Genomic DNA, 24,026 nt, shown 5'->3' with positions numbered 1-24,026 from the left:
GCAGAAAAAGACAGAAGGGACGTACTTGGCCTCCAGAGCCAGGGCGATGATGCCAGCCACCATGGGGGCTGAGACTGAGGTTCCCGTGTGGCCGTCCGTGCAGCGCTGGCGCAGGTCCGTGGTGACCTGGACGAGAGGGATGCAGAGGTAAAGTCACTCCCAGCCGAAGTCAAGTTTCTACAGCTGCTACTAGGGGATGGGACTCTGGGCCCCAGGGCAGAAGAGGCACCTGACAGACAGGTTTCTGTACATGCAAGAGGGGGATTCACCGCAGGCTGACAAGGCAGGTGGAGGGCTGGCAGCTGGGAGCCAGGCTCCTGGGAGCTTTGTGGAGCACCTAGTTCCCTGTCACTGCTGCAGCGGGCTGGGCAGAGAGGCAGGCAGAGCAGGGCAACATGACACCTCAGAGGGAGCCTCCACTTGCCCTTCTTCTTGGGGCGCCTGGCATTCTGTCACTGACACGGTAGAGTCCCCGTGGCAAGCCCACCAGTCAGAACCCACTCCCAAGTCACCCTAGCTGGAGGCTGCTCTTAAACAGGTGGCCAGGTGGCTCAGAGAGAGTTTCTGCCATTTGGTCACGGATGGAGTCCCCACCTGGCTGTCCTCCTCAGGTAGTATGTGAGAGGTGCCACAAGCAAGGCACCTGGGTCTACTGCATGGGCAGGCAGACCCGCAGCAGCTCTGACCTCTTAGGGCCTTCTGAGCTGGACGATGGAGTCAGCTGTTCTGTTTGGGAAGAGGGGGCTGGCCCTGCTGGCCACCCATTCCTCCCCCTCCTCTACCATCGCCACCCCCCCACCGACCAAAGTGGGTGTCAATGCAGGTCCCATTATGGCACAGCACAGGGCATACCTCCCTTCCGAGCCAAGGTGGGAAGCAGCTGTCTGAGAGCAACACCCGTGGGATTCAACAAGGTGACACTGTGGCCCCAGGCTCTCTGCCCTGCTGTGATTCCCACGTGCCTGGAGAAGGCATTAAGGTTGCTCATCAGTTGACCTTAAACCTGGGAGATTATCCCGGATCACAGGTGGGCCCAGGGTAACCACAGGACTCTTAGAGGTACAAGGGAAGGCGGCAAAGCCTGTTGGGATGATCCGTGGTCTGAAGAGGGAGCCAGGGGACACAGCCAAGGCACATGGTGTCCCCAGAGCCAAGAATGGTCCTCAGCTGATCATCCATGAGGAAATAGGAACCTCCCTCCTATGACCACGGGAGACTGAATGCTGCCAACACCCAAGGAAGAAGCCAACGCATCTGCTGAGGGCCTCCAGAGAGGAACCTGAGGCTGCTGGCACCTTGGCTTCAGCCCTGGGAGACCCAGCAAGGCTGTTGGAGTCTGGAGCTGCAGGCCTGCACCTCCTGCTACACCTGCAATTTTTAGTTCTGACAGCAACAGAAAGGCGACACCCGCACCCACCCAAATGGCACCACCCCAAGGCATCAAAATCTTTCAGGATAACCATCCACACCCACTGCCAAACAGCTACTTTCTCAGGACTTCAGTGGCTGAGTTACCCAGGAGAGATGCTGAGCCTTCGCCATCTGGGCATAGAAGACTGGACGCCAGTGTCCCACTCCTGCCTTGCTTGTACCTGCTTGGCTGGGCTTGGGAGCCTCTGAGGGAAAGGGAGCAGGTGCAAGGCCTTGATCTCTCTGTTCCCAGAATCCTTCACTGCCAACAGCACGAGTACACGCCCTCTATGGGGCTTCACTGCAGACCACAGCAGAGCAGAGCAGGTGCTGTACAGACTTGGGCTTGACAATGGCAGCCAGCGAGGGAAACTAGGGTGACTGAGCCATGGTGGCTCCCTGGGAGCCCATGGCTGGCACCCCAGCTGCAGCAACAGGGTCCTGGGGAGTGAGCAGAGAGGTCTGAACCAAACTTGACTGTTCCCTTGTGCGTGCTCCTAGCACTGAGCCTGGACCATGGTGCCTGACCAGTGGCCAGGCGAACACTGTCCTGGGAACTGATGACAGGTACCCTCAGGGGCTGAGCGTACACGCAGTCTCTGTGGTGCAGGGGGAGCCCCATCCTCACTATCAGGGAACCCATACTGCGACTGTGCAGGGTGCTCTCTAAGCCCTCCTCCCAACAAAGTCACTTAAAACACAAAACAAAAAAGAGTGAGGGCATTCTGAAGCTACAGCATATGCACCCACAGGCATGCACACCCTGGCAGCACCACCTGAGCACACATAGCCATAAGCCCAGCCTCCAGGACCGGGAGACGCCCGAGTGAACCAGGCACCTGTTGGCATCCCGGCTGCCCATCCCAGCACACATGCTTGGATGGAGGAGGAAAAGAATAGCTTAAGTGAGTTCTTGGTGCAGTAGCCTGGGCCGTTGGCAGGCCAGCGGGGGGAACGGTGCAGGCTGACCTCTCACATGCGCAAAGCAAAGCAGAGAACAGGAAGCCTGCCTGCTCCTGCTGGAAGAATGTAAATCCACAAATGATTTCTGAAGGTGTGGCTGAGCAGCAGGAGGAATGAAAAAATGATAGTGAGCTATAAAATAAAATCTTGTCTGGCCAGTTCCAAAGTTTCATGTTTTTTTTAAAAAATAATCTAACACTCAGGTTAGTGACTGTGCATTTAAATTCTGCATTAATTTGGGCTGGAAATCTTTTTTTTTAAGTAGGAAAGTGTGGAGGGCAAAAAGCAGCAGAGATGCCTCCCATTTGCTAAATAGTTATGGCTTAAAAGATGAAGCATTCTTACAGTCACCTAAGTGAGTGGCACAGACGGAAGCTGCTGCTTGAGGTGGAAGTGCCTAGTGCAGGTGCCGTGGGAGCGAGAAGAACATTTCCTGAATGTTCCACAAGGAAGTTAAGACTTTGACTTTATTTTAACACATTGGAACCACACTGGTCAACTGGACTCCAAGAGATGTGACCATAGAATGCCAGAGAACTAAAATGAGAGACAACGAGCATGAACCCCATCCTTAAAGCGTATTTTTAGATCACTTAAGCCGGAGTCAGTTGCCAAGGGTGTTCCTGGGAAGAAAGCTGAACAGCAAGGTCTGGGGATGAGTGCCAGGTCCCTGAGGTTTAGCTTGAGGCCCCGGGATCTGGAACAATCCGGCCTTGACCTCACTCATCTTTGCTGGGAAGCCCATGTCCCATGCTCTCCTGCCAGGCAAGAGAACTCACGATTTTCCGCTCGTAAAAGGCCCCGCTGCTGTAGGTGGTGGCCAGCGTGGAGGCGCACTCCTCCAGGTACCAGGGCTTGTAGCCGTTCTCGGTGGTGCTGCTCACGGAGATAGTGTAGATGCTGTTGGTGTAGCCATCACAGGAGCAGTAGTCGCCCTCTCGCCCACCGTTCCCAGACGCCCACACGAAAATGGAGCCCAGGCCCTGCCGGCCCTGGAGTGGAAGAAGGAGCGGGTGTTAGTTCTAGCAGCTAAAGCCTGGCAGGTGGGGCAGCTGAGGCAGGGCTGGGGGTGGGGTGGTTCTTTGTACCTGACCAGCATCATGCTATCACAGAGCACGACAAGGTGCCAGCCACCAGCAGCTTGGCTTCTTACTTTTTTTTTTTTTAAAGATTGTTGATTTGTTTGAAAGACAGAGTTACAGAGAGAGACAGAGCCAGAGAGATCTTCTATCTGCTGGTTCACTCCCTGAATGTCTGCAATGGCCTGAGCTGGGCAAGGCATCTGGAACTCCATCTGGGTCTCCCAAGTAGGTGGCAGGTGCCCAAGCACTTGGGCAATCTTGTGCTGTTCTCCCACGCCATCAGCAAGAAGCTGCACTGCAGGTCAAGCAGTGGGGACTTGAACCAGCAACACACATAGGTCGTAGTGGCTTCACCAGAACACCATAATGCTGGCCTCAGGAGCTTGGTGTCAAGGGCTCTGTTCTGGTTTTAATGGTACCTTTCTGTCTACAACATAGCTGAAAAACTGGAGAAGCACAGGTTCATGTGGGAAGAGGGGTAGGAAAGAGTATGGGTTCTCCCAGGCAAACTCGGATGCCCAACAGAAGCTGCTCTCTTGCCGACAATTGCCTCCATGGTGGCTGAGGATCAGAGACCTACCAATGTCACAGGGACACTGAGAAGATGGGTGACGGCGCGGTCGATAAGCTAACCTTTTTTGGATTGCAAGAGCTGGTCTTGCAGGGAGAATAAATATATACAATGTCCCTGCCAAGGAGAGCCCTTCTTGGAGAGTGAGACCATCCTGAACATGGGGGCTAGAGGCTGAGCAGGGCAAAGGGTCTTGGTCCCCAGTGCCAGGGGGCTGTGCGTGGGCATCCCATTCAGAATCCTTTGTGCTCTCTGCCATGGGTGAGGGTTGGCACTGTCAGACCATCAATGCCTGTCCTGGTTGCAGGCCTCATTCAGATGCAGGTTTTTAAGACACATGCATGAAAACAAGGCCCGGAGGGACAATAAGTGGTCAGGGAAGGTTCCTCAGTGACCTCTGACCTGACCAGGCATCATCCTGCCCACAGACACGTGCCAAGAGCTGGCTTGCAGGATTCTGGAACAATGGATGCAGTCCTAGCAGCTGAGTCTATAGCAGGTGCAGAGCCAGCTCCAGAACAGTGCCCCCATCTGAAGCTAAATCCACTGGGCTGTAACCGTGCCTCTGCTGTCCAAACACACAGACAGAAATGATGTTTGTCCCCAGCCATCAATCATGGCTAGGGTAACACTGACCTTCACCTTGTAATGCTAAATGCGTCAACTTGGAACCCTACAACCCATGGCCATGGCACACTTAGCCCCAGACCCTGGGTTCTCTCCCTATCACCGCCACGTGGCAGAGCAGACACTTGCTCTGTGAGCCCCCACACCACTGAGGCAGAGGGCCAGTCTGAGGCTCCTAGCAGAGCCTGCAGGAAGGTTCCTGACACTGAGCTCAGCTGCTTCCTTCACTCTGCCTCCAAGGAGGGGCACCAGAGAAAAGTTATTCACGATCAGTACGACAGTTCATCTTCTGGGGCCAGCACTGCAATGCACTGGGTTAAGCTGAAGGTTGTGATACCAGCGTCTCATGAGAACGCCAACTTGAGTCCCAGCGGCTCTGCTTCCTACCCAGCTTTCTGCTAATGAGCTTGGGAAAGTGTGAAAGATGGCCCGAGTGCTTGGGCCCCTCTCCCCGTCCCGCCCAAATACAAGACTCAGGTAGAGTTCCAGGCCTCTAGCTTCAGCCTAGTCCAGCCCCAGTTGTTGCAGCCATCTGGAGAGCAAACCAGCAGATGGAAGAGCTCTTTTTCTCTGTCACTCTTCTTAATCACAATCATAATATTAATAATAACCCCTAAGGACCAGCACAGTACACACTAATCCTTTACCTGTATTACCAGCATCCCATATGGACACTGTTTTGAGTTGCAGACACTTCACTTTTGATCCAGCTCCCTGCTAACAGCCTAAGAAAGCATCAGAGCATGGCTCAAGTCCCTGGGTTCCTGCATCTATGTGGGAGACCTGGAAGAGGCTCCTGGCTCCTGGCTTGGGACCAGCCCAGCCTCAGCCACTGCAGCCATCTGGGGAGTGAACCAGCAGATGGAAACATTCTCTCCCTCTTTCTTTCTGTAACTATTTCAAGTAAAAATAAATAAATCTTTAAAAAAAAAAAAAACCTCGATATTCTGAAAGAACGGCACAAAGTACTATGGGAAAGGTGTATCTGCATTTAACAACCTGGAGGAAACACAAACTGGAAGCCACTTTAGAGCAATGAACACCCACTGAAAGGCATTTGCCTGCCACAGCCTATCCTTATTCCATAGGACAATCAGTCCAGACACCGATTCAAAATTATCCATAAAATACCATCACATGGCAGAGGGGAGCATGCAGCCTTACTGCTCCAAGGCCATGGCCCACAAGGGTGTTCCCCAAACTTGAGCCCCATTCAATGCAGATTCTGATCTTGCCAGTGATGCCAATGTGGCTGGTTCTATACCCTGCCTGGAATGCCCAGGGCCTAAGACACCATCTTGCACCAACCATTACCTGGACAGTGCCTCCTCAAAGTATCAACTGTCTATTTGCACACTTAAACTGATTCCTAGAAAGGAAACATGGGAGCGACCTGAACGGAGACAGAGCAAACTCGGAGGTGTGAACGAGACACCTCTGCTAGATCTGCGGATGGCTTCACCCAGAAGCCACTAGCCAGCAGCAACCTCGAGCCATTGCCACCTCAGGGCTGTGGACTTGCATTTCTGTTCTGTAACACCACAACTTCAGCCTGATCAAGTCGCAGCCCAGGGTCCTCCCTGGGGAGACTTTGTCCCTGAGTTCAGAAGCCCCACATGGGCTGCCAAGTGCCCACTGGCCACCTGGACAAGGCCAACGTTCCTAGTGGCCATGAGGTCTGAGCTCAGCCTGCACACAAGCCCTGAGATGAGTGAGCCTTCGAAGTCTCGCCATGTGGCCGGGTCTCTGCCCAGCTGCAGCTGCCACAGGCTCCCAGCAGCAGCCCGTGTCATCCAGTACAGATGAAGGCAGATTTGACTGCAAACAATCACAGGTGACAAACAGGGAGGCCAGGGGAAACCACAGATGCTGAGATTGTCCAGTTTCAAGGAGGATTTTCTGTGACAGCTTCAGACAGCTGCGATTTAAGGTTCCCACTATGACATATTTTACTTGAGGACTAAAGAAAAAAAATTAAATGACCTCAATATTTCAAGAAACCATGACAAGAAGGTGAGGGACCACACGGCCCTTCTGCAATCTCCAAGCACCCTTGTCTGAATGCAGAGGTCAGTGCAGGTGTGAGCAATGCTTCGTGCAGCTCCACCAGCCAGAGTCTCCTCCAGGCGCCACCTCCACACGCCCAGCACCAACATCCGCTAAGGCAATGGGTTGCACCCCAAAACCATGGCCTCTCGCTCAAGCCACCCTCTCAGAAGCCTGAGATCATTAACTGTAGGACGTTGTATGCCTCCTGTCAGTAGGCTGGGTTTGCAGGGAGATCATGGATGGGAGGAAGAAGTGGAGTAACACAAAGACGTGAGTTGTTTACATGGTGGGTCCTTGCAGCCAGCGGCTGGGATGGCCTTATCAGGCCAATGTGCTCCCTGTCCTGGCCCCAGCCCAGCCCAGCCCAGCCGCTCAGCAACCTGCCTGAAGCCACCTTAGTGTTTCCCACAGGCCCTACAATTAAAAGGAAGCTGCTGAGTGTCCACACTGGAGCCTGGGCCACATGGTGTGGATGTGCCATGTGTGTCTACACCACCCCTCTTCCTTCACTGAATTTCTTCTCATGTGGAATATCTGAGTGAGGACCCAGCCCTGAGAGACACAAGAATGGATGCCCCTACCTTCTCCCTCTCTCTTTTTTTAAGATCTGGGAAGTCAGAGTTTTGAGAAAGGAAAGACAGAGAAATTTTCCATCTGCTGGTTCACTTCCCAAGTGCCCACAACAGTCAAGACAAGGCAGGTCAAAGCCAGGAACCACAAGCTTCTTCTGGGTCTCTACCCCAGTGTCAGGGATCCAAGCCCTTAGACTGTCCTCCACTGCCTTTCCCAGGCTGTTAGCAAGGAGCTGATGGGAAGTGGAGCAGCTGGGACACGAACCAGGGAGCATATGGGATGCTGGCATTGCAGGTGCTGGCATCCACCTCACCATAATGCTGGTCCCGGAGGTCCCTACTCCTAGTCACTCAAGCCCTGAGTGGTCAGGGTGAGGGAAACATCACTGCCACAGGTACAGGAGCGGGTGTGAGCAGGTGCAGCTCAGGTGCGCTGGCAAGAGGCAGAGGCTAGAGTAAGCTCCGATCCCAGGAAACGTGTAGAAAAAGGGGAGCTCGGGGCTAAGGGAGAAAAGAACTCCCACAAGAGACCAAACAACGCACCCAGCAAAGCAGTTACAGTCCAGTAGAACGAGGAAATCATGTGTAAGAGTTTAAGAAAAAAATGTCTCTTCGTGGCCAGGTCACAAGCCAGCAAAGAAAGGTCATTTGCAATACAGACCTCTGGTACTACCTGGTGATTATTTTTCTAACAATGTTTCAGTGGGCTCCAAACGACAAAGAAAAAATCAATTTTCGAATCACATAAGCAGGGGCTAGCATTGTGGCATAGCACCTTAAGCTGCTGCCTGTGGTGCCAGTAACCCCTATGGGTGTTGGTATTAGGAGTCCTCGTTGTTCCACTCCCTGTTAATGACCTGGGAAAGCAGTGGAAGATGTGGGCCCCTGAACCCAGGTGGGAGACTGAGATGAAGCTCCTGGCTTTGGACTGGCCCAGCCCTGGCTGTTACAGCCATTTGGGAGTAAACCTGAAGATGGAAAATCTGTCTCTCCTTTCTCTCCCTATAACTCAAAGAAAATCACAGAGTAAAATGTACATGGTGCCCTCCGTGCCCCAGGCAGAAGTCAGAGATGACCACCCTTCTTTTAGAGACCTCGGCCCCGTGAGGGTCTCCGGGACACTGACCACAGCAGTGTCTGCCTGTTCCAAGGAGCAGCCTGTGCAGCAGAAAGCTCTACGCTGGATATTTCCCTGGACTGCTGAGCCACATCCTGGGGCACTTTTTCCACCTGCACAGCCCAAACACCAGTCCAGGGGATCCAAGAGGGACTCCTGCCCCCTTCCTAGGCAGATCCAAGCCTGACACCCAGCTACTTCCCACAGCACAGCTGGGATCTCAAGCCCATTCCTGGAGCCCCATGTGATGGCTCCCACCCTCTGGCCCCAGCCCTGTCCACTGTTTCAGGGCTAAGGCTGGTGTGGCCTCCATCCCTCCCCCAGGAAGTGGCCCCCATGGCCCTGGGTCATTCATACCTTTTTAATGCCGTACTCAAAAGCCTGCTTGGCCAGGCGACCAGGCCCGTCCACAGTCTTCCCGTCATCATCCGGCCCCCAGCTGGCACTGTAGATGTCAATGTAGTTGGGTCGGATGCCCAGTGATTTGGCCTCCACCACGTCGGTGACGTCACCGTCCAGCATGCGGATGCCTGAAAGCAGAGGGCTCCATGTCAGTCAAGGGCTGGGGACTGAACCCCAGGAGGTAAGGGCTCAGGTAGGGCCTACTGGAAGGAACTGTCCATCCATGGGAAAGTTCTGGAAGGTTTGCTGTCCCACCCCTAGGCTGGCTGACTTAAAGGAATGAAATTGTGCCCTCAAGTGTGCCCTAAAGTACTGCCACTGTATGTTGGTGAGGAAGGACATGATCCAGCAGCTTCTGGAACGGAAGGAAACAGGGTCACCTCTGGCAGGTGGTGGGTTCTTTTTTTTTTTTTTAAAGATTTATTTATTTTTTACTACAAAGTCAGATACACAGAGAGGAGGAGAGACAGAAAGGAAGATCTTCCGTTCAATGATTCACTCCCCAAGTGAGCCGCAACGGCCGGTGCTATGCCAATCTGAAGCCAGGAACCTGGAACCTCTTCCAGGTCTCCCACGCAGGTGCAGGATCCCAAAGCATTGGGCTGTCCTTGACTGCTTTCCCAGGCCACAAGCAGGGAGCTGGATGGGAAGTGGAGCTGCCGGAATCAGAACTGGCACCCATATGGGATCCTGGGGCGTTCAAGGCGAGGACTTTAGCTGCTAGGCCATCGTGGTGGGTTCTTAAAGACAGCAACCCTGGTACAACTGCCTTCGAAACCCAAACAGTGAACTTCCGCTGAGGTTAAGCAATGAGACAGGACTAGAAGGAAGAAGCACAGAAAGGAGAGCTTGGCGTGTGGGACCCTCTCGAGGGACAAAGGGACAAACATTCCATGTGAATGAAGTCCTCTCACCACATTGAGATTTATGTATTCATTTGAAAGGCAGCATTACAGAGATAGAGAATCTTCCATCCATTGGTTCACTTCCCAAATGGCCACAATAGCTAGGGGTAGGCTGTTCCAAAGCCAGGTGTCTGGAGCTTCTTCCAAGTCTCGCACTTGGGTGCAGGGGCCCAAGGACTTGGGCCATCTTTAGCTGCTTTCCCAGGTGCGCTGGCAGAGAGCTAGATTGTAAGTGGAGCAGGCAGGACTCACGCGGGTAACACTGGCAGCAGCTTTACCCACTATACCACCCCATGCATTTAATCACAGGGTTGATGTTGGGGTGTAGAAAGTTAAGCCACCAACTTGAGCTGTCCGCATCTCCAGTTTGAGTTCCGGCTGCTTTGCCTGTGGTCCAGCTCCCTGCTAATGCATCTGGGAGGATGTTCAGAATGCTTGGGGCTCTACCTCCCATGTGGTAGGCCCGGAAGCTCCAGCTCCTTGCTTCAGATCAGCCCTGCTCGGGCCCCTGTGGCCATGTAGGGAGTAAACCAGTGGATGGAAGATCCCTCTCTCTCCTCTCTCTTTAATTCTACCATTCAAATAAAAATAAATCTTTATATTAAAAAAGAGAAGAAGATGGCAGACAGCATGAGCCCTCTGCTCAACACAGGAGTGAGGATGTCACCCCTGGGGTCTCTTTCCCCTTCCCCGCCTGTCTTGCCTGCCACCCTGTCAGAAGGCACGCTCAGAATGCTGGATGACTCATGCCATGCTCTTCACAACCTGCTGTTTTGAGGATAAGCACTCTTCTATGACACTTCCTCTGTCTTGCCTGCACAGGGAACTTACAGGCCACCAGAGACCCCTCCCAGTCCTGGCCCTGGCTCCCCGCGATGCTTCAGGTATCTCCCTGAGGACACATGCCCCTTTTCAGGTCAGGGGTCACAATGGGGCCAAGTGGCTCTCCGGTTTGCTAGCATCCAAGCGTCCAGCACGAGGCTTCTTTCTTTTCCATTTCCATTTCTTTAAGCCAAACACAGAGCCTACCTAGGTTCAGCTTAGCACATCTTTCTTTTTCTTTAAAGATTTGTTAACAGAGTGATGTGAAAGAGTCACATAAGGGACAAGCAATCTTCCGTCCACTGGTTCACCTCCCTAGACGACCGTAACAGCCAGGGTTGAGCCAAGCGGAAGCCAGGAGCCAGGAGCTTCTTCTGGGTGTGCAGCAGGAGGCCAAGCACTGGGGACGTTGGGCCCATGTGCCTCCTGGACAGAGAGCGCAGCCAGTGTAGGAAGTTGGTTGCCAACTGCAAGCTCCAGTCCGGAGCGGACTCCTACACACATGACATGTCCACACATCGCAGAGAGCAATGGTGGGTATGAGCACATAAGAGTCACCGCACCAGCCAGGGTAAAGAGTGAAGCTGGGCCCAACTCAAGGTTCTGGGTAAAAACTCTTCAACATGGAATGCCCTTGGTGATCCAATGCTTCCATAAAAAGACCCAAACACCCCTCACTGTACTACTAGCATGGACTTCAAGTTCATCTGAGTCCAGGAGTCAAACCCTACCCAAACCACAGCACCCCACCAGCCAGACAGGCCACCAAAACCAACTCTGATGCCCTAGAGGTGAAATTGCACCTGCTGCTCCTTGGCCATTTCCATACAAATCACTAGCATTGAACTTCTCATTCTGGAACAAGGAGAACAGGCAGCTAGACACCCAAAAATATGGAAGGACATAAAATCAAACGATTTCCTGACACCTCTCACAATACTTCTCAACTTGGAAGAGGACTGACGGATGTGTGGGGAAGCGAGTGTCATGTATTTAGACATTAATGGAACATCTATTTTCCCCAACACTGACAAGTCGCCAAGCGAGAAAAGGTAAATATTTTCAGTGGACGCCTGCTGCTCCAACATTAGCTTGAAATGTGAATGGCTCTCTGCAAATGCCAAGGAGAGGAAAAACAGTAATCACTTTTCTAATGAAAAAAGAAAGGCCCATTTGCTGTAAATTGCTGGGTACAAAAATAATTTGGACAGACTGTTCTGACGGTGAATTAACTCCCCGTTGTCAGCAAGTTAATGGAGTGCCACCCCGCACACTGGCTTCACAGCTCGGTGGGATCAACACGCTTGACCTGTCAGCAACTTGGACGCAGCTGTGGGCATGGGGCGGGAGGTGGCTGCTGTGCCCAGGTGAAGGATGTAGGCTCTGAAGCCCCTCTTGGTGACATCTCGTGCAGGACTGCCTTGCTCGCTACCATATACACATCTTTCAAAAACTGCTTAAACTGGGCCCGGCAGCTAAAGTCCTCTCCTTGAACGTGCCAGGATCCCATGTGGGCGCCGGTTCTAGTCCCGGCAGCTCCACTTCCCATCCAGCTCCCTGCTTGTGGCCTGGGAAAGCAGTCAAGGATGGCCCAATGCTTTGGGACCCTGCACCTGTGTGGGAGACCCAGAAGTGGTTCCTGGTTCCTGGCTTCAGATTGGCATAGCACCGGCCGTTGCGGCTCACTTGGGGAATGAATCATCGGACGGAAGATCTTCCTCTCTGTCTCTCCTCCTCTATATATATCTGACTTTGTAATAAAAATAAATAAATCTTTAAAAAATAAACTGCTTAAACTCCAACATTTTTTTTAATGCCATGGGAGGACTTGTTGAAGTGGATGATTTTACCAGTTTCTTGATCAAGTTAAACAACAACAACATGTCTCTTCTTCCCCTCCCCGGCTTCTTATTTCAGTTTTTCAGAGAACAGGTTTGCAGAAGGCAAGGCGGACCCATCAACACACAGGGGCTCTAGTGAGCAGCACGAGACACAGCGTGTGCCCTGCACACCCTCAGAGGCAGCTCAACCCTAGGACGCAGTGAGTGGGGCACCTGAATCCATCCATGCACACACACATGTTCATAGTACATGTAAAAGCACACACACACACAGGTAGGAGGAATACAAGCACACGGCACACATACAAATCAAGAAGTCCATCCTGCCCTGACTGCAAACGTCTGCAGAAAGCCATGGCGCCGGGCAGCTGGGCCGTTTTGTGTCCGTGGAGAAGTAATGACTCTTGCCTCCAGCTAAAGAATGGCAATGTAAGAGCCGTGGGAGCGGTAGGCAAAATTAGACCATGTGTGACCAATGGGCCTCCAGGACACATTTTGCTCATTAATCCTAAGCCTATTTTAGTAAATCCACAGAGGGTTTTTCTTTCTCTTTTCTTTCTTCTTTTTTTTTTTTTCCTTTTCCCAACAGAACAACATCGCATCTTGTGCTAGGAGTGGCTGTTCTGGGCCAACAAAGGTCTTAGCAGCTGTTTAGACACAACACAGACCTACGGGCTGTCCCCATTAGCACTCAAGATGGGGCTCCTGGCTCCCCAGAATGCACCTGCACGCAACATTGGTGAAAGCAGCTTGAGGGAGCCAGGGGCTGCCAGGCTGTCAGAGTGCATCTCCATCCACACTGTGGCAGGCAGCAGGTGCAATGGGCAGCAGGTGCGACGGGCAGTGAGCTGCTGCCTCCTCTCTTGGCCTCCTGCTTCAGTCCTGATCCTGACTGAGCCACGATAGCTGTCCGCAGAGTGGAAAGGCAGCTGCAGCCAGAGAGGTGAGCTCACGGATGTGTGTCTGTATTCTGTGACCTTAGTGATGCTGTGGTGAGCCCACGAACTTGTTCTCACATCTGACTGGAGGCCTGAAACAAGGCTGGTTCCAGATGGAGGTAGTTCTAAGCACGTCTTCTCATTGTCTCTATTCTGATGCATGAAACTACCGAGGTCTCTAAACTAATCTCTTCCAGTGCTGGCCAATTCCCAGGGGAAGTAAAGAATTTGCCCATCTTCCATGAGCCAATCTGCCATCCACAGCCTGTGTCCCACCACCTCCCTTCCTGGGCTCACATGCTCTCTCTGCCCTCCTCATCCTAGGGCCTGTTCCAAAGGACAGCCCCTTGGAACCTGCCAGTCCTGCACCTGCTTGCCCTGCCTTCCTGGCTGTTCTTCATGGAAACACTGTCACAGCTCCTGTCCACATTTCCCCGACCTGCCTCTGTCTCCTGCCCTATCCAGGCATGCCCCTACTGGGGCCCTGTGTGCCATGCTGTGTTCTTGCCTCCTGGGAATTGTGAGCAACACTCTACTCTTTCAATCAATGTCAGTCACCTCCTCAGCTGCTGACCTTGCCAAAGCCACGGAACAAAGCAAGGTCTCTGTCCAAACAGGCTTTTGCAGCATCAGGCCCTGCGAGAACTTCAAAGGGAGGGGAGGAACTTGGGTTATGCAGATCTGACACCTGCCTGGACTCTTCCTTGCTGCCCCCCTCAACCCCAGGAAAAGGGGGCTGTAAAACTAAAGGGCACTGCCTAGGATGGCCAGTGGCAGCTTGGGACACAGGAGCCAACAGCAGGCTTCTGAGCCTGTAGGCTCAGCTGGCAAAGAACCCCAGGTGGATTTGCACTGACAATACAGAAAGCAAATCCACAGCTTGCCGTGGTTGCTGCAGGAGACCATGCCCAGCAGAGCACACGGGCCACGGACAGCTTGAACAGGTTTACTTTGCTCCAGTGCTATATTTGTCACATGAAGTCCTCCTGTGAGCATCTGCAAGGACACTGCAAGGACTGCTCAGAGCCAGTCTCACCTGTTCCACAGGTGCAGGCCACAGCAGAGTGGCCTCAGGGAGGGCGTGGCCATCAGAGACCCAGGGCATGGGGCGGGGCTGACCTGTGCATCTCCTCCTTCTAGTTTTGCTGTGAGCTGGTGGCAGGGTTGAGTGGCGGGGCTTTGGGGAGAAGTAGGATGAAGGAGGCAGAGCCCCAGATGATATAGGGTCTGAACGTTCACCAACTCCCCCCAAACTTCCCAGCACGTCTGAGGCTTTTCGGCTTTGCAAAGCTCTAGGGGACTTTGCGATGTTAGCCGGCCCTTCTTCAAATGTTCACAGACCGAACAGCTTCGCGGGAGTGCTAAGGAGGCCGGATGCTGTGACTCAGAATGAACACCATTAACCACTTTTTATGGGCACAGATTAATTTCTCTGGGAGGCACTTAAATGTTTTCATGTTTATGAAAGGAAAAACATGAATCGTTTCCCCGAGCAAACTACGGAGCAAACACACCAGCAGAGACCTGGCTGTGGTCCTTTACTTCTTCCCAGAAGCAGTGAAAACAGCCTGAGAAGACACGTGAGCCTTGGTGGGGGAGTGCGGGGGGGGCCTGGCAGGGCACTCCTCACACTCCAGGGGGCCTGGCCCAGAAGACACCTGTCCCCTGCCCAGCTTCCTCCTCACCCAGAGCCCCATGCTGCTGGCACCAAGAACAGCAGGTGTCTAGGACACCCCTCTTGTCCCAGGAAAACTCTCCCATCTTGTTAAGCAATGTGTGAGAAACCTGCCACCAGTAGGGCTTTGTTTAATGCTATAGGAGTGGGACGGGCAACACAGTCCAGACAGCATTTCACAGCCAAGTATCAGTTCAAATCCCAGCTGCTCTGCTCTGATCCAGTTCCCTGCTACTACACTGAGGGTGTCCCTGACACCCATGGGGAAAACTCCTTTGGGCATCAGCCTGGCCCAGCCCCAACCAATGCAGCCACACAGGCTGAACCAACAAGTGGCAGAATTTTTTATCTCTCTGCCTTTCAAATAAAGAAAATAATTTTTTACAAAACAATAATAATAAAAAGTTACAGGGACAAGGCTGTCCCTGATAGCTTTGGCTGAGGAAGAGGCAGTGGGACAAGTGGCTCCCCGGGCAGCCCAGGTTACAATGGGGCCTGGAGCCAGGAGGAGTCTGCACAGTGGACAGGCGCCCACCCACAGACATCAACAGGAAGAGCTCTCTGGGGAGCTCAGCATGGAGCTGAGCTTGTGAGGGCATTGAGCTGAAGCCAGAGAATGCAGCCTAGCCTGCACGTCCCCTTTAGCACCATCAGGCAGAAGCAGATGGGCTAAGAGCAGCAGTGTTACACGGAGTGAGAGAGAAGTGGGAGTGGGCTCTAGAATGCAGCATAGCACGGAAAGCCGCCGCCTGCAGTGCCAACATCCCATACACACCCAACTCGAGAGCCAGCTGCTCCGCTTCTGATCCAGCTCCCGATATTGCACCTGGGAGAGCAAACGATGGGCCCTGCCACCCACATGGGAGATCCAGACAGAATTCCAGACTCTCAGCTTTGGCCTGGACCAGTACTGCTCCAGCCACTGTGGTCATTTGGGGAGTGAACCAGTGAATGGAAAATCTCCCAATCTTTCTTGTCTCCTCTCTGTAACTCTACCTTTCATATAAATACAATAAATCTTTTTTTTTAAAACAGAGGGAGAACGAGGCCAGTGCAGTTACTCAGCAAGCTAATCCTCTACCTATGATGCTGGCAATTCCATATGGGTGGCAGTTTGGGTCTTGGTTGCTCCACTTCTGATCCAGCTCCCTGCTAATGCCCTGGAAAAGCAGTGGAGGACAGCCCAAGGCCTTGGGCCCCTGCACCCACATGGGAGACCCAGAAGAATCTCTGTAGACCCAGAAGACTCTCTATGGGCTCCTGGCTTCAGACTGAACCAGAAACAGCTCTGGCCATTATGGCCATTTGGGGAGTGAACCACTGGATGAAAGCTCTCTCTCTTCTATGTAACTCCACCTTTCAAATACATAGAATAAATCTTAAAAGAGAGAGAGGAGCAAACTAAAAAGTGAAACAAAAACCAGATAAACCCAAAGAGATCAGGTTACAAGAACAAACAGAAAAGGCATTCAAAGTGTCACAAACATCCTCACAACAACATAAGCAGACGCGCTGTCAGCAGAAAGCAATGGGAAGCTTGTGTTACCGGGCAGACGCAGTGCAACCTTCTCCCCATTCTCCCTGCTATGAAAAGCCCAACCCGGAAAACAAGCCAGCAAACTCTGAAGGGGAGAGGAGAAGGCAGGTGGGCCGGCGACCTGGGGCACAGCGACACACAGCTGGGCTCCTGCCAGGCCTCCGCATGGTTCCCATGGCCGAAGGTGCCCACATCGGCCACCCAGAAACAAAGGGCAGCAGACAGCAAAGCCACAACAAATGCCTACATGCTCCAGTGTGAGCCCAGCAGAGGGCTGGTCCCAGGACACAGTAACAGCCACATAATGACTGCTCCACTAGAGCCAAGCACCACAAGAAAAAACGGCAGGACCCATCCCTCTGTGGGGCAGCCAAGCCTCCATGGGAGGTCCAGACCTCCACCCAGGGAGGAAGCCGCAAGGCACCCTCAGGCTCTACTGGCTGCTGTGAAAGCAGCGAGAGACGTGGGTCTGTATCCTCTGGAACAGACACACAGACACAGTCCATGGTGTCTGCCAACAGGACAGCACCCAGAAGGCCTGCTCTGCTACCACTGTCCCTGGTGATCAGATGTCCTTTCCTCCTCCCTGGACCTGCATCCGGAGGCCCCAGGGAGACTCTGTCTAGATTTCCACCGTGGCCCAGGGAAATGACGTGACTTCCCTGGGGTGTCACTGGAGGCATGCGGGCACCTGGAGCTCCCACCATTCTGAACATCAGAAGATGAACAAGGATCCTGGAAGTCTGCCTGCACCTGGCAGTCATGACCCAGTGCCCCATTTCCCACCCTCAGCCGTGCCAACAGCAGACAAAGCCAGCCGAACCAGAAGATTCCAAGTACGTTGCAGGCTCACAGCACTTCACACAACAACAAACAACGTGCAGGTTTCAGGAAACAATCCCACACAACCAGGAAGATCTCAACCAGCCAAGGCAGTGACAAGGACATTAGCACAATCTGACAGATTGTAGAGCAGGCATGATGAATTGCGTCAGCGAGAACTTAAAAATAACGAACAAAACTGGGCAGCTCCTCACAGAAACAGATGATACAAAGGAGAATCAGATGGAGCTATCCTGACAGAAAGTACAGTAATCGAAATAAAAAGCTCAGTGGATAGTCTCAGTAACAGACCACAGGTAACAGAAAAAAGAAATGTATTGGAAAATAGAACAATAGAAACTACCCAATCTGAACAACAGAAATAAAAGAAGTTTTTGTTTTTTTTTTTTAAATGAACAAAGGGGCTGGCATTGAGTTAAGTCACCACTCTGACACCAGCATCCCAATGGGCTCTGGTTCTAGTCCTGGCTGCTCCACTTTTGATCCAGCTCTCTGTCATGACCTGGGAAAGCAATGAATGATGAACTCACATTTTTGGGTCCCTGCACCCATGTGGGAGACTCAGATGAAGCTCCTGGGTGTTGGTTTTTGGCTTAAGCACCTGCTATTACAGTCATTTGGGGTCTGAATGAGCAGATGAAAAAATCTCTCTCTCTTCCTCTAACTCTTTCAAATAAATAAGTAAAATAAGTCTTATAAGTTTCAGCAGAGACTCAGGAACATACGGGACTAAAACAAAGATCTAAACTCATGTTTCTGGATGTCCATAAGAAGAACAGGACTCAAAAAAAGCCACCCAAGGAAACAATGGCTAAAGGACATCCAAATGTGGAAAGAGACACATACCCACAGAGTCACTAAGATTTGCTTCTCCTTTTGAGTCTGACTAAATGATGTCTGATGGGGGAAGCAAAAAAGACAGTATTATCTAATATGAGCCTAAAAGATATATTTTAGGTAATTATATCACAACAAGTGTACCTGAGAGAGGAGAATGGGATATAAAGGAAGGCACAGTTTCTAGACTCCAAGCTGGCAGGATGACAACACCTGTACACAGTGGTGAGGTATGTCTATGGAACGTATTACAAAGAGAGGCCACCGAGAAAGTTACACAGTCAAAAAGTACTGGATAACCAAAGTGTAGTTCCCAAGTGTTCAGCTAACCCAAAGCAAAATAAAGAAACAAAAGGCAGAGAAAACAACCATAAAATAACAGGCTTATGCCCAACAAATCAGTAATTCTATTAAATATAAATTATTTAAATTCAGCAATTTAAAGAAAGTGATTGCTAAGTATTTAGTCCAAACACATGCTGTTGAACAGAAACTCGGTTCAAATATAAAAACGTAGGTAAGTTAAAAGTAAAGGATGGAAGTGGTAATATCATGTAACCATTAATCAAAGAGAAGCAGAAATGACTGCATTAATATCAGATAAAATAAACTTTAGAGTCAACAAAATCATCAGAGGCAGAGAAGAATGTAGTTATGGGTCTGTATTTTTAAAATCCTTTTGAACTTAATATCTAAACCTAGCCAAATTGCGGGAGGAAAATTAAAACCTTTTTTTTTTTTTTTAGATTTCCAAAGCTCAAAATTTCACTATCTATAAACCTACTCATATGCACAGTAAGCATTCAAAAACATGTCTGAAAGAAAATGATTTTGTGCATGAGAAAATCCAGTAAAACTACAAGTTACCATAAAAGGAAGATGTGAGAAATCACAGAGATCAAAGGAACTGGTCTACCTTTACAGGATGCTCCACCCTGTGCACAGATGACACGAAACCGTCAGGAATAACACCAAGTGACCTCAGCTCAGCGAGAAGCTGGGAAGATGCAGAGTTGGGGCAAGCTGACGGCTTTGCCCAGGGAAAGGGCACGAGTACTCATAATGCCAACAATGTAGGTAAATATAAACTGATAGCCATGTGTTCTAGGGTAACAAACGGGTTCAGAATGCAAAACTTTCAAGTCATTAGAATGAAAAGAAACTGAGAGAAGACACTGTACCTATAAAGGTATGTGTCTACATCTGTATGTATGCTTTCTTCTCTCATACACACACACACACACACACACTCCAAAGTATGACACACAGGAATAAATCCAAATAAAATACATCTGCAGTCTGCGCCTGGATGAATACTTGCACCATATCCCCTTTTTAAGAGCCGTTTCAATTGTGTTACATAAATGCAGACACACACTGCTTACAAAATAAGGTTAGAACTGGGGGAAAGGCAAGCACATTAAAAAAACCTGATGGTGAGATAACTGCAAGTGTGGCAGTATACATACGTACCAACGTGCAAGTAAACAAACAAACAAAAAGACACGACAAAGAGGAAGGCTACCATGTGGACTGAAGGTACACAACACTGAGAAGAGGTGCCTCGCGTCTACCCTGTAACACAGCTGCACTAGCCACACCGCATAACAGGAAGTCACTGACCCACCAGTACCATTACAGAAATGAACATCCTGGCCCCAAAACAGGGAGATCCCAGAATGTCTGGATCAGTTGGGTCACACACAAGGGTGAACAGTGCAGAGGTCTTTGGGTCAGTAGAGGCCAGGCTGAGGACGCAAGGCTGTCTGTTGGCAAGGTTGTGGTGGGGCCAACTAGCCCCGGGAGGCAGAAGCAGTGGCCTCAGCTCGCATTGCTGTGAGGGCCTAGCATGCACCAGAGTGCAGAGTCTATAAGAGAAACCCCAAATTCATATTTATACCAAAAAAAACCTCTGTGTGCTTAGTTTTAAAAAACCAACCCCCTAGGCCAAACCAAGCAGCTGTAGATGGCAGGCAGCTGTGGGCTACCAGCTGCAGCCTCGAGGCTAACATGCACGTGCACTGTGTTTCTGGTGCACTGTGGCAGATACAATGGTCTGCAGGATCGATACATGTGTGCTCAGTAAGGACAACATGAAAATACTTGTCAAATATCCACCAGAATATTTACGAAGGTTGAACATATGTTTGGACACAAAACAATTCCTAATCAATTCCAAACAGCAGATATCATTGAATAATTTCTGATCCTCATGCAATAAAGGTAAAAATTAGCAACAAAAGGAGCAGCAGAAGAAGTAACCATTTGGGAAGTTTTCTAATCTCTTCTAGGGGACTGATGCTGAAGCAAAGTGAGTTAAGGTCCTGCCTGCAATGCTGGCACCCCGTAAGGGTGCAGGTTCAAATCCTGGCTATTCCACTTCCAATCCAGCTCCTGCTAATGTGCCTGCGAAAGTAGCAGAAAATGGTACAAGTGGTATGCTTGGGACCCTGCCACCTACGTGGGAGACATGGACGGAGTGCCAGGCACCTGGCTTTGGCCTGGCCCAAGCCTTAGTGGCCATTTGGGAAGTGAAGCAGAGGACAGATAACCACTCAAGCAAGCAAGCACTCTGCAACCTGCTCTCCCCACTCCTTAATGCCGCTTCTCAAATAAATATAAAGTCTCTTCTAAGTGATTCTTGTATCAAAGAGAAAAATTCAGAAATGGAGATCAATAAGAGCCCCATGCAATTAAGCCAGTGATAAATGTTGAAAGGAAAATCTAGAGAACATTTATTTATTAGAACACATAAAATCGAAAAACAAAGAACTACAGAAGCATTCCATTGTAGGAGCTAGGGACAAACAAACATCACACACATTAAAAAGCTGAAGGAACTAACAAAGACAAGTAATAATTCATAAAGTAGAAGGAAGAGGAACTTTCAAAACCTACTTCATCAGAAATGGCAGCTTTTCATGAATCGGGGGAAACTAAGAGTTGTCAGAGACAGGATTAGGGACAACTGCAGCTATCAATATGGAGGACGGTTCTTAAAATCATGAACATATTCAGTTGAGGTCATATATTTTAAAGTCTGGCGAAATGGATGAGTTTCTGGGAAAATTTAATTAACTAAAATTTCCTTAAGGAAAAATTAAAAAAAAACCTGAATAGACCCAGTCCTTTGAAAACCTGAATATCCACACAGACTGATGGGTTCTAACATTTCAAAACCCAGGCATCATCCGTAACACATAGAGTGTTCTAGAGTGCAGTCAGCAATTTCCTAACGTCCTGCGAGGTCGGCCTCCTTCTGATACCTGACTGTGGAGGGGCAGTGCCGCCCACTCAGGGGGCCCACACTGAACATCTTCTTCCCAGGTCAGGGCTCCCCAGCCCTGCCTGCTGCAGGCATCTGGGGCGTGAATCCACACACAGGAGACAGCTCTCGCTCGCTCTCTCCCTCTTTCTCTCCCACTCCTCCTCCCTCTCCCTCTTTTTCTGCCTTTCAAATAATTTTTTTAAAAATGTGTTTTGGAAATTAAGAAAGAAAAATCGCTAATATAATTTACTAATATTCAACAGATCAAATGGTAAAATTGAATTTAAAAAATCACAATGATCTCAATAGACTTTAAAAATGTAATAAAATTCAGTGTTCATTCCTGATCAGATTTTGGAAAATCAGAAATATAATAAAACGTTTTTGAAAAATGATAATTATAGAAAACCTACAGACCATTGTTGCTAGTGGTCTAAAACTAGAAACATGCCAGTCAGATATAAAACAGAACTAGGAATCCATGAACCACCATTCGATATTCACCAGGCGTCCCCATATGTTGAAATAAGATAAGAAAAAAAATTGTTTTTGTTAACTTGATAGAATCACCTGTATGTTTACAGCTAGTTAAGCTCACACTGATTTGGAAAAGCTAAAAGGATCAAGGGGCAAAACCATGGGTCCCTAGAGCTCAACAGGACAGACAGAAACAACACCAACCTGTAAAACCAACACATGCCCTTGTCCACTCCAGGAAGGATCAGTGACAGAGAAAACCAAGCCAGGAATAAAGCTAGTGAGCGCTGGGAAGGATCGAAATCAAGAAAGGAATACAACTCTCATATATAAGTGACGTAAAACAAGACCTGCATTAACACAAACATACCATGCGCTTGGGTGGGAAGACTCAATATGCAAAGGCTGTCATTTCTGCCCCGGTTAATCTACAACGTCCATGCCATCCCAGACACAATCCCACCAGGACTTTTTTTTTTTTTTTTTTTGAATGTGAGATTCCTAAGCTCTTCTGAAAGGAAAAATGTGCAATAACAGCCATGAAGTTTTTGAGGAACTGAAGTGACAGGATAAATTAGCAGAAAATGTTAGAAGACCAAAATTCTTTCCAGGTATATTCAACAGGTAGTATTATTCAGGATTAAAAAAATAAAAACCCACAGGCTAATGAAACCAAAGGCGGGACACAGCACACATCGGAACCTAGAATGTTGATAATGTGGATGTAGGGATCATTGAGTGTGATTTTTATAGAAAACAAAATCAGAGAGCAGTGCTGCGGCACAGTAGGCTAAGCTTTCACCTACGGTGCATCCCATATAGGCACAGGTTCGGATCTGGCTGCTTCACTTCCTCCCATCCAGCTTTCTGTTTGTGGCCTGGGTAAGCAGCAGAGGATGGCCCAAGTCCTTGGGTGACTAGGAAAAGGCTCTGACTCCTGGCTTTGGATTGGTCCAACTTCGGCTATTACAGCTATTTGGAAAGTGAACCAATAGATGGAAGCTCCTTCTTTCTTTTTTTCTCTGTAAATCTGCCTTTCAAATAAAAATTAAAATGTTAAAAAGGAAAAAGAAGATATCAGACTTCTCTCTCCCATCAGTCACAGAAAAATATTCCATATGGATTAAAAAGCTAAGCAGGAAAGACAAAAATATCCAACTTTTAAGATGAACTATTGTTCCCAAACTACTTTTTTTTTCAAATAAATAAATAAATAAATAAATAAAATAAAACCAGGAAAACAGACTTGGGGTTTTCTAAGCTGCGTCTTAAACCTCAGAGACATAAAGAAGAGAACAAACTTGATATTACAACAACTCTAACCAGATTTTTAAAATAAAATGCTACATGTAGGAAAAAGACCAAAATTCAATGTGCAGCTTGGAGATATCATAAAAAATTAAACTTCTGTAAAATGCAATTTACCAGGGACTACCCCCACTCTCTCAGAATGCAAAGATGACAGCATGCAGGCCTGTAGATTCCTGGGGTTGGAGAACGCCTCCTCCCCAAAGGTAGGAGTCACCCCTGGGGACACTGTGCTGAACAGTTGCACTATATCTTTCACTGAAGTATTTTTATATGATAAAACACGTAAGAAACTTCTGCAGTGTTACAAAGAGAGCAAGCTAAATTCTGTCTACGCAAGCATGTGGTCCACATGTTAGGTGATTTTATAATGTGTCCACAAATTCTTGTACACTTTCCTAGTCAAAGCACATAGCCAGATTTCCTGCTCCTTAGATACACAGTAAACTGTGTCTGTGTAACAGACGGGGTGGTGGAGGAGATGGGGGTGAGACTCTGGGACTAGTCCTCCCTGCTCCCTCAACTGGGACTGTCTGCAGTGAGGGAGGGGACTCGTGGACGACACCAGGCACTGAAGCACAAGTGGTGAGAACTCAAAGCAGCCAGCAAGGAGCCAAGGGCACCAGCTGGCAGCCACATCTGTGACCCCACGTGGAAGTGGATGCTCCGGCCCCCGTTAAGCTTTCTCAATGCCCTCACAGCCACTGGGCCAGAGCCACTTGGCCGGGCCTCTGTCTGTGCTAAAACTGAATGTCTGTTACTACAAGTGGCAACATTCGGAA

General features: G+C 49.8%; 1 protein-coding gene across 2 annotated transcripts in view; it reads right to left on the bottom strand.

The window, feature by feature from the left end:
* The window catches only part of PCSK6 (proprotein convertase subtilisin/kexin type 6), a 141,118-nt gene that overhangs the window by 56,414 nt on the left and 60,678 nt on the right, over nucleotides 1-24,026 (bottom strand). For both annotated transcript variants that reach the window (XM_058666558.1, XM_058666559.1), the window contains exons 7-9: nucleotides 8,749-8,921; nucleotides 3,153-3,365; nucleotides 26-126 (exon numbers count right to left, since the gene is read on the bottom strand). In XM_058666558.1, the coding sequence (XP_058522541.1) occupies nucleotides 26-126; nucleotides 3,153-3,365; nucleotides 8,749-8,921 (487 nt within the window). The remainder of the gene's footprint in view (nucleotides 1-25; nucleotides 127-3,152; nucleotides 3,366-8,748; nucleotides 8,922-24,026) is intronic.

The sequence above is a fragment of the Ochotona princeps genome, chromosome 6 (genome assembly GCF_030435755.1).
Source record: "Ochotona princeps isolate mOchPri1 chromosome 6, mOchPri1.hap1, whole genome shotgun sequence".
In the NCBI taxonomy this organism is placed as follows: domain Eukaryota; kingdom Metazoa; phylum Chordata; class Mammalia; order Lagomorpha; family Ochotonidae; genus Ochotona; species Ochotona princeps.
This window is presented reverse-complemented; position numbering and strand designations above follow the sequence as displayed.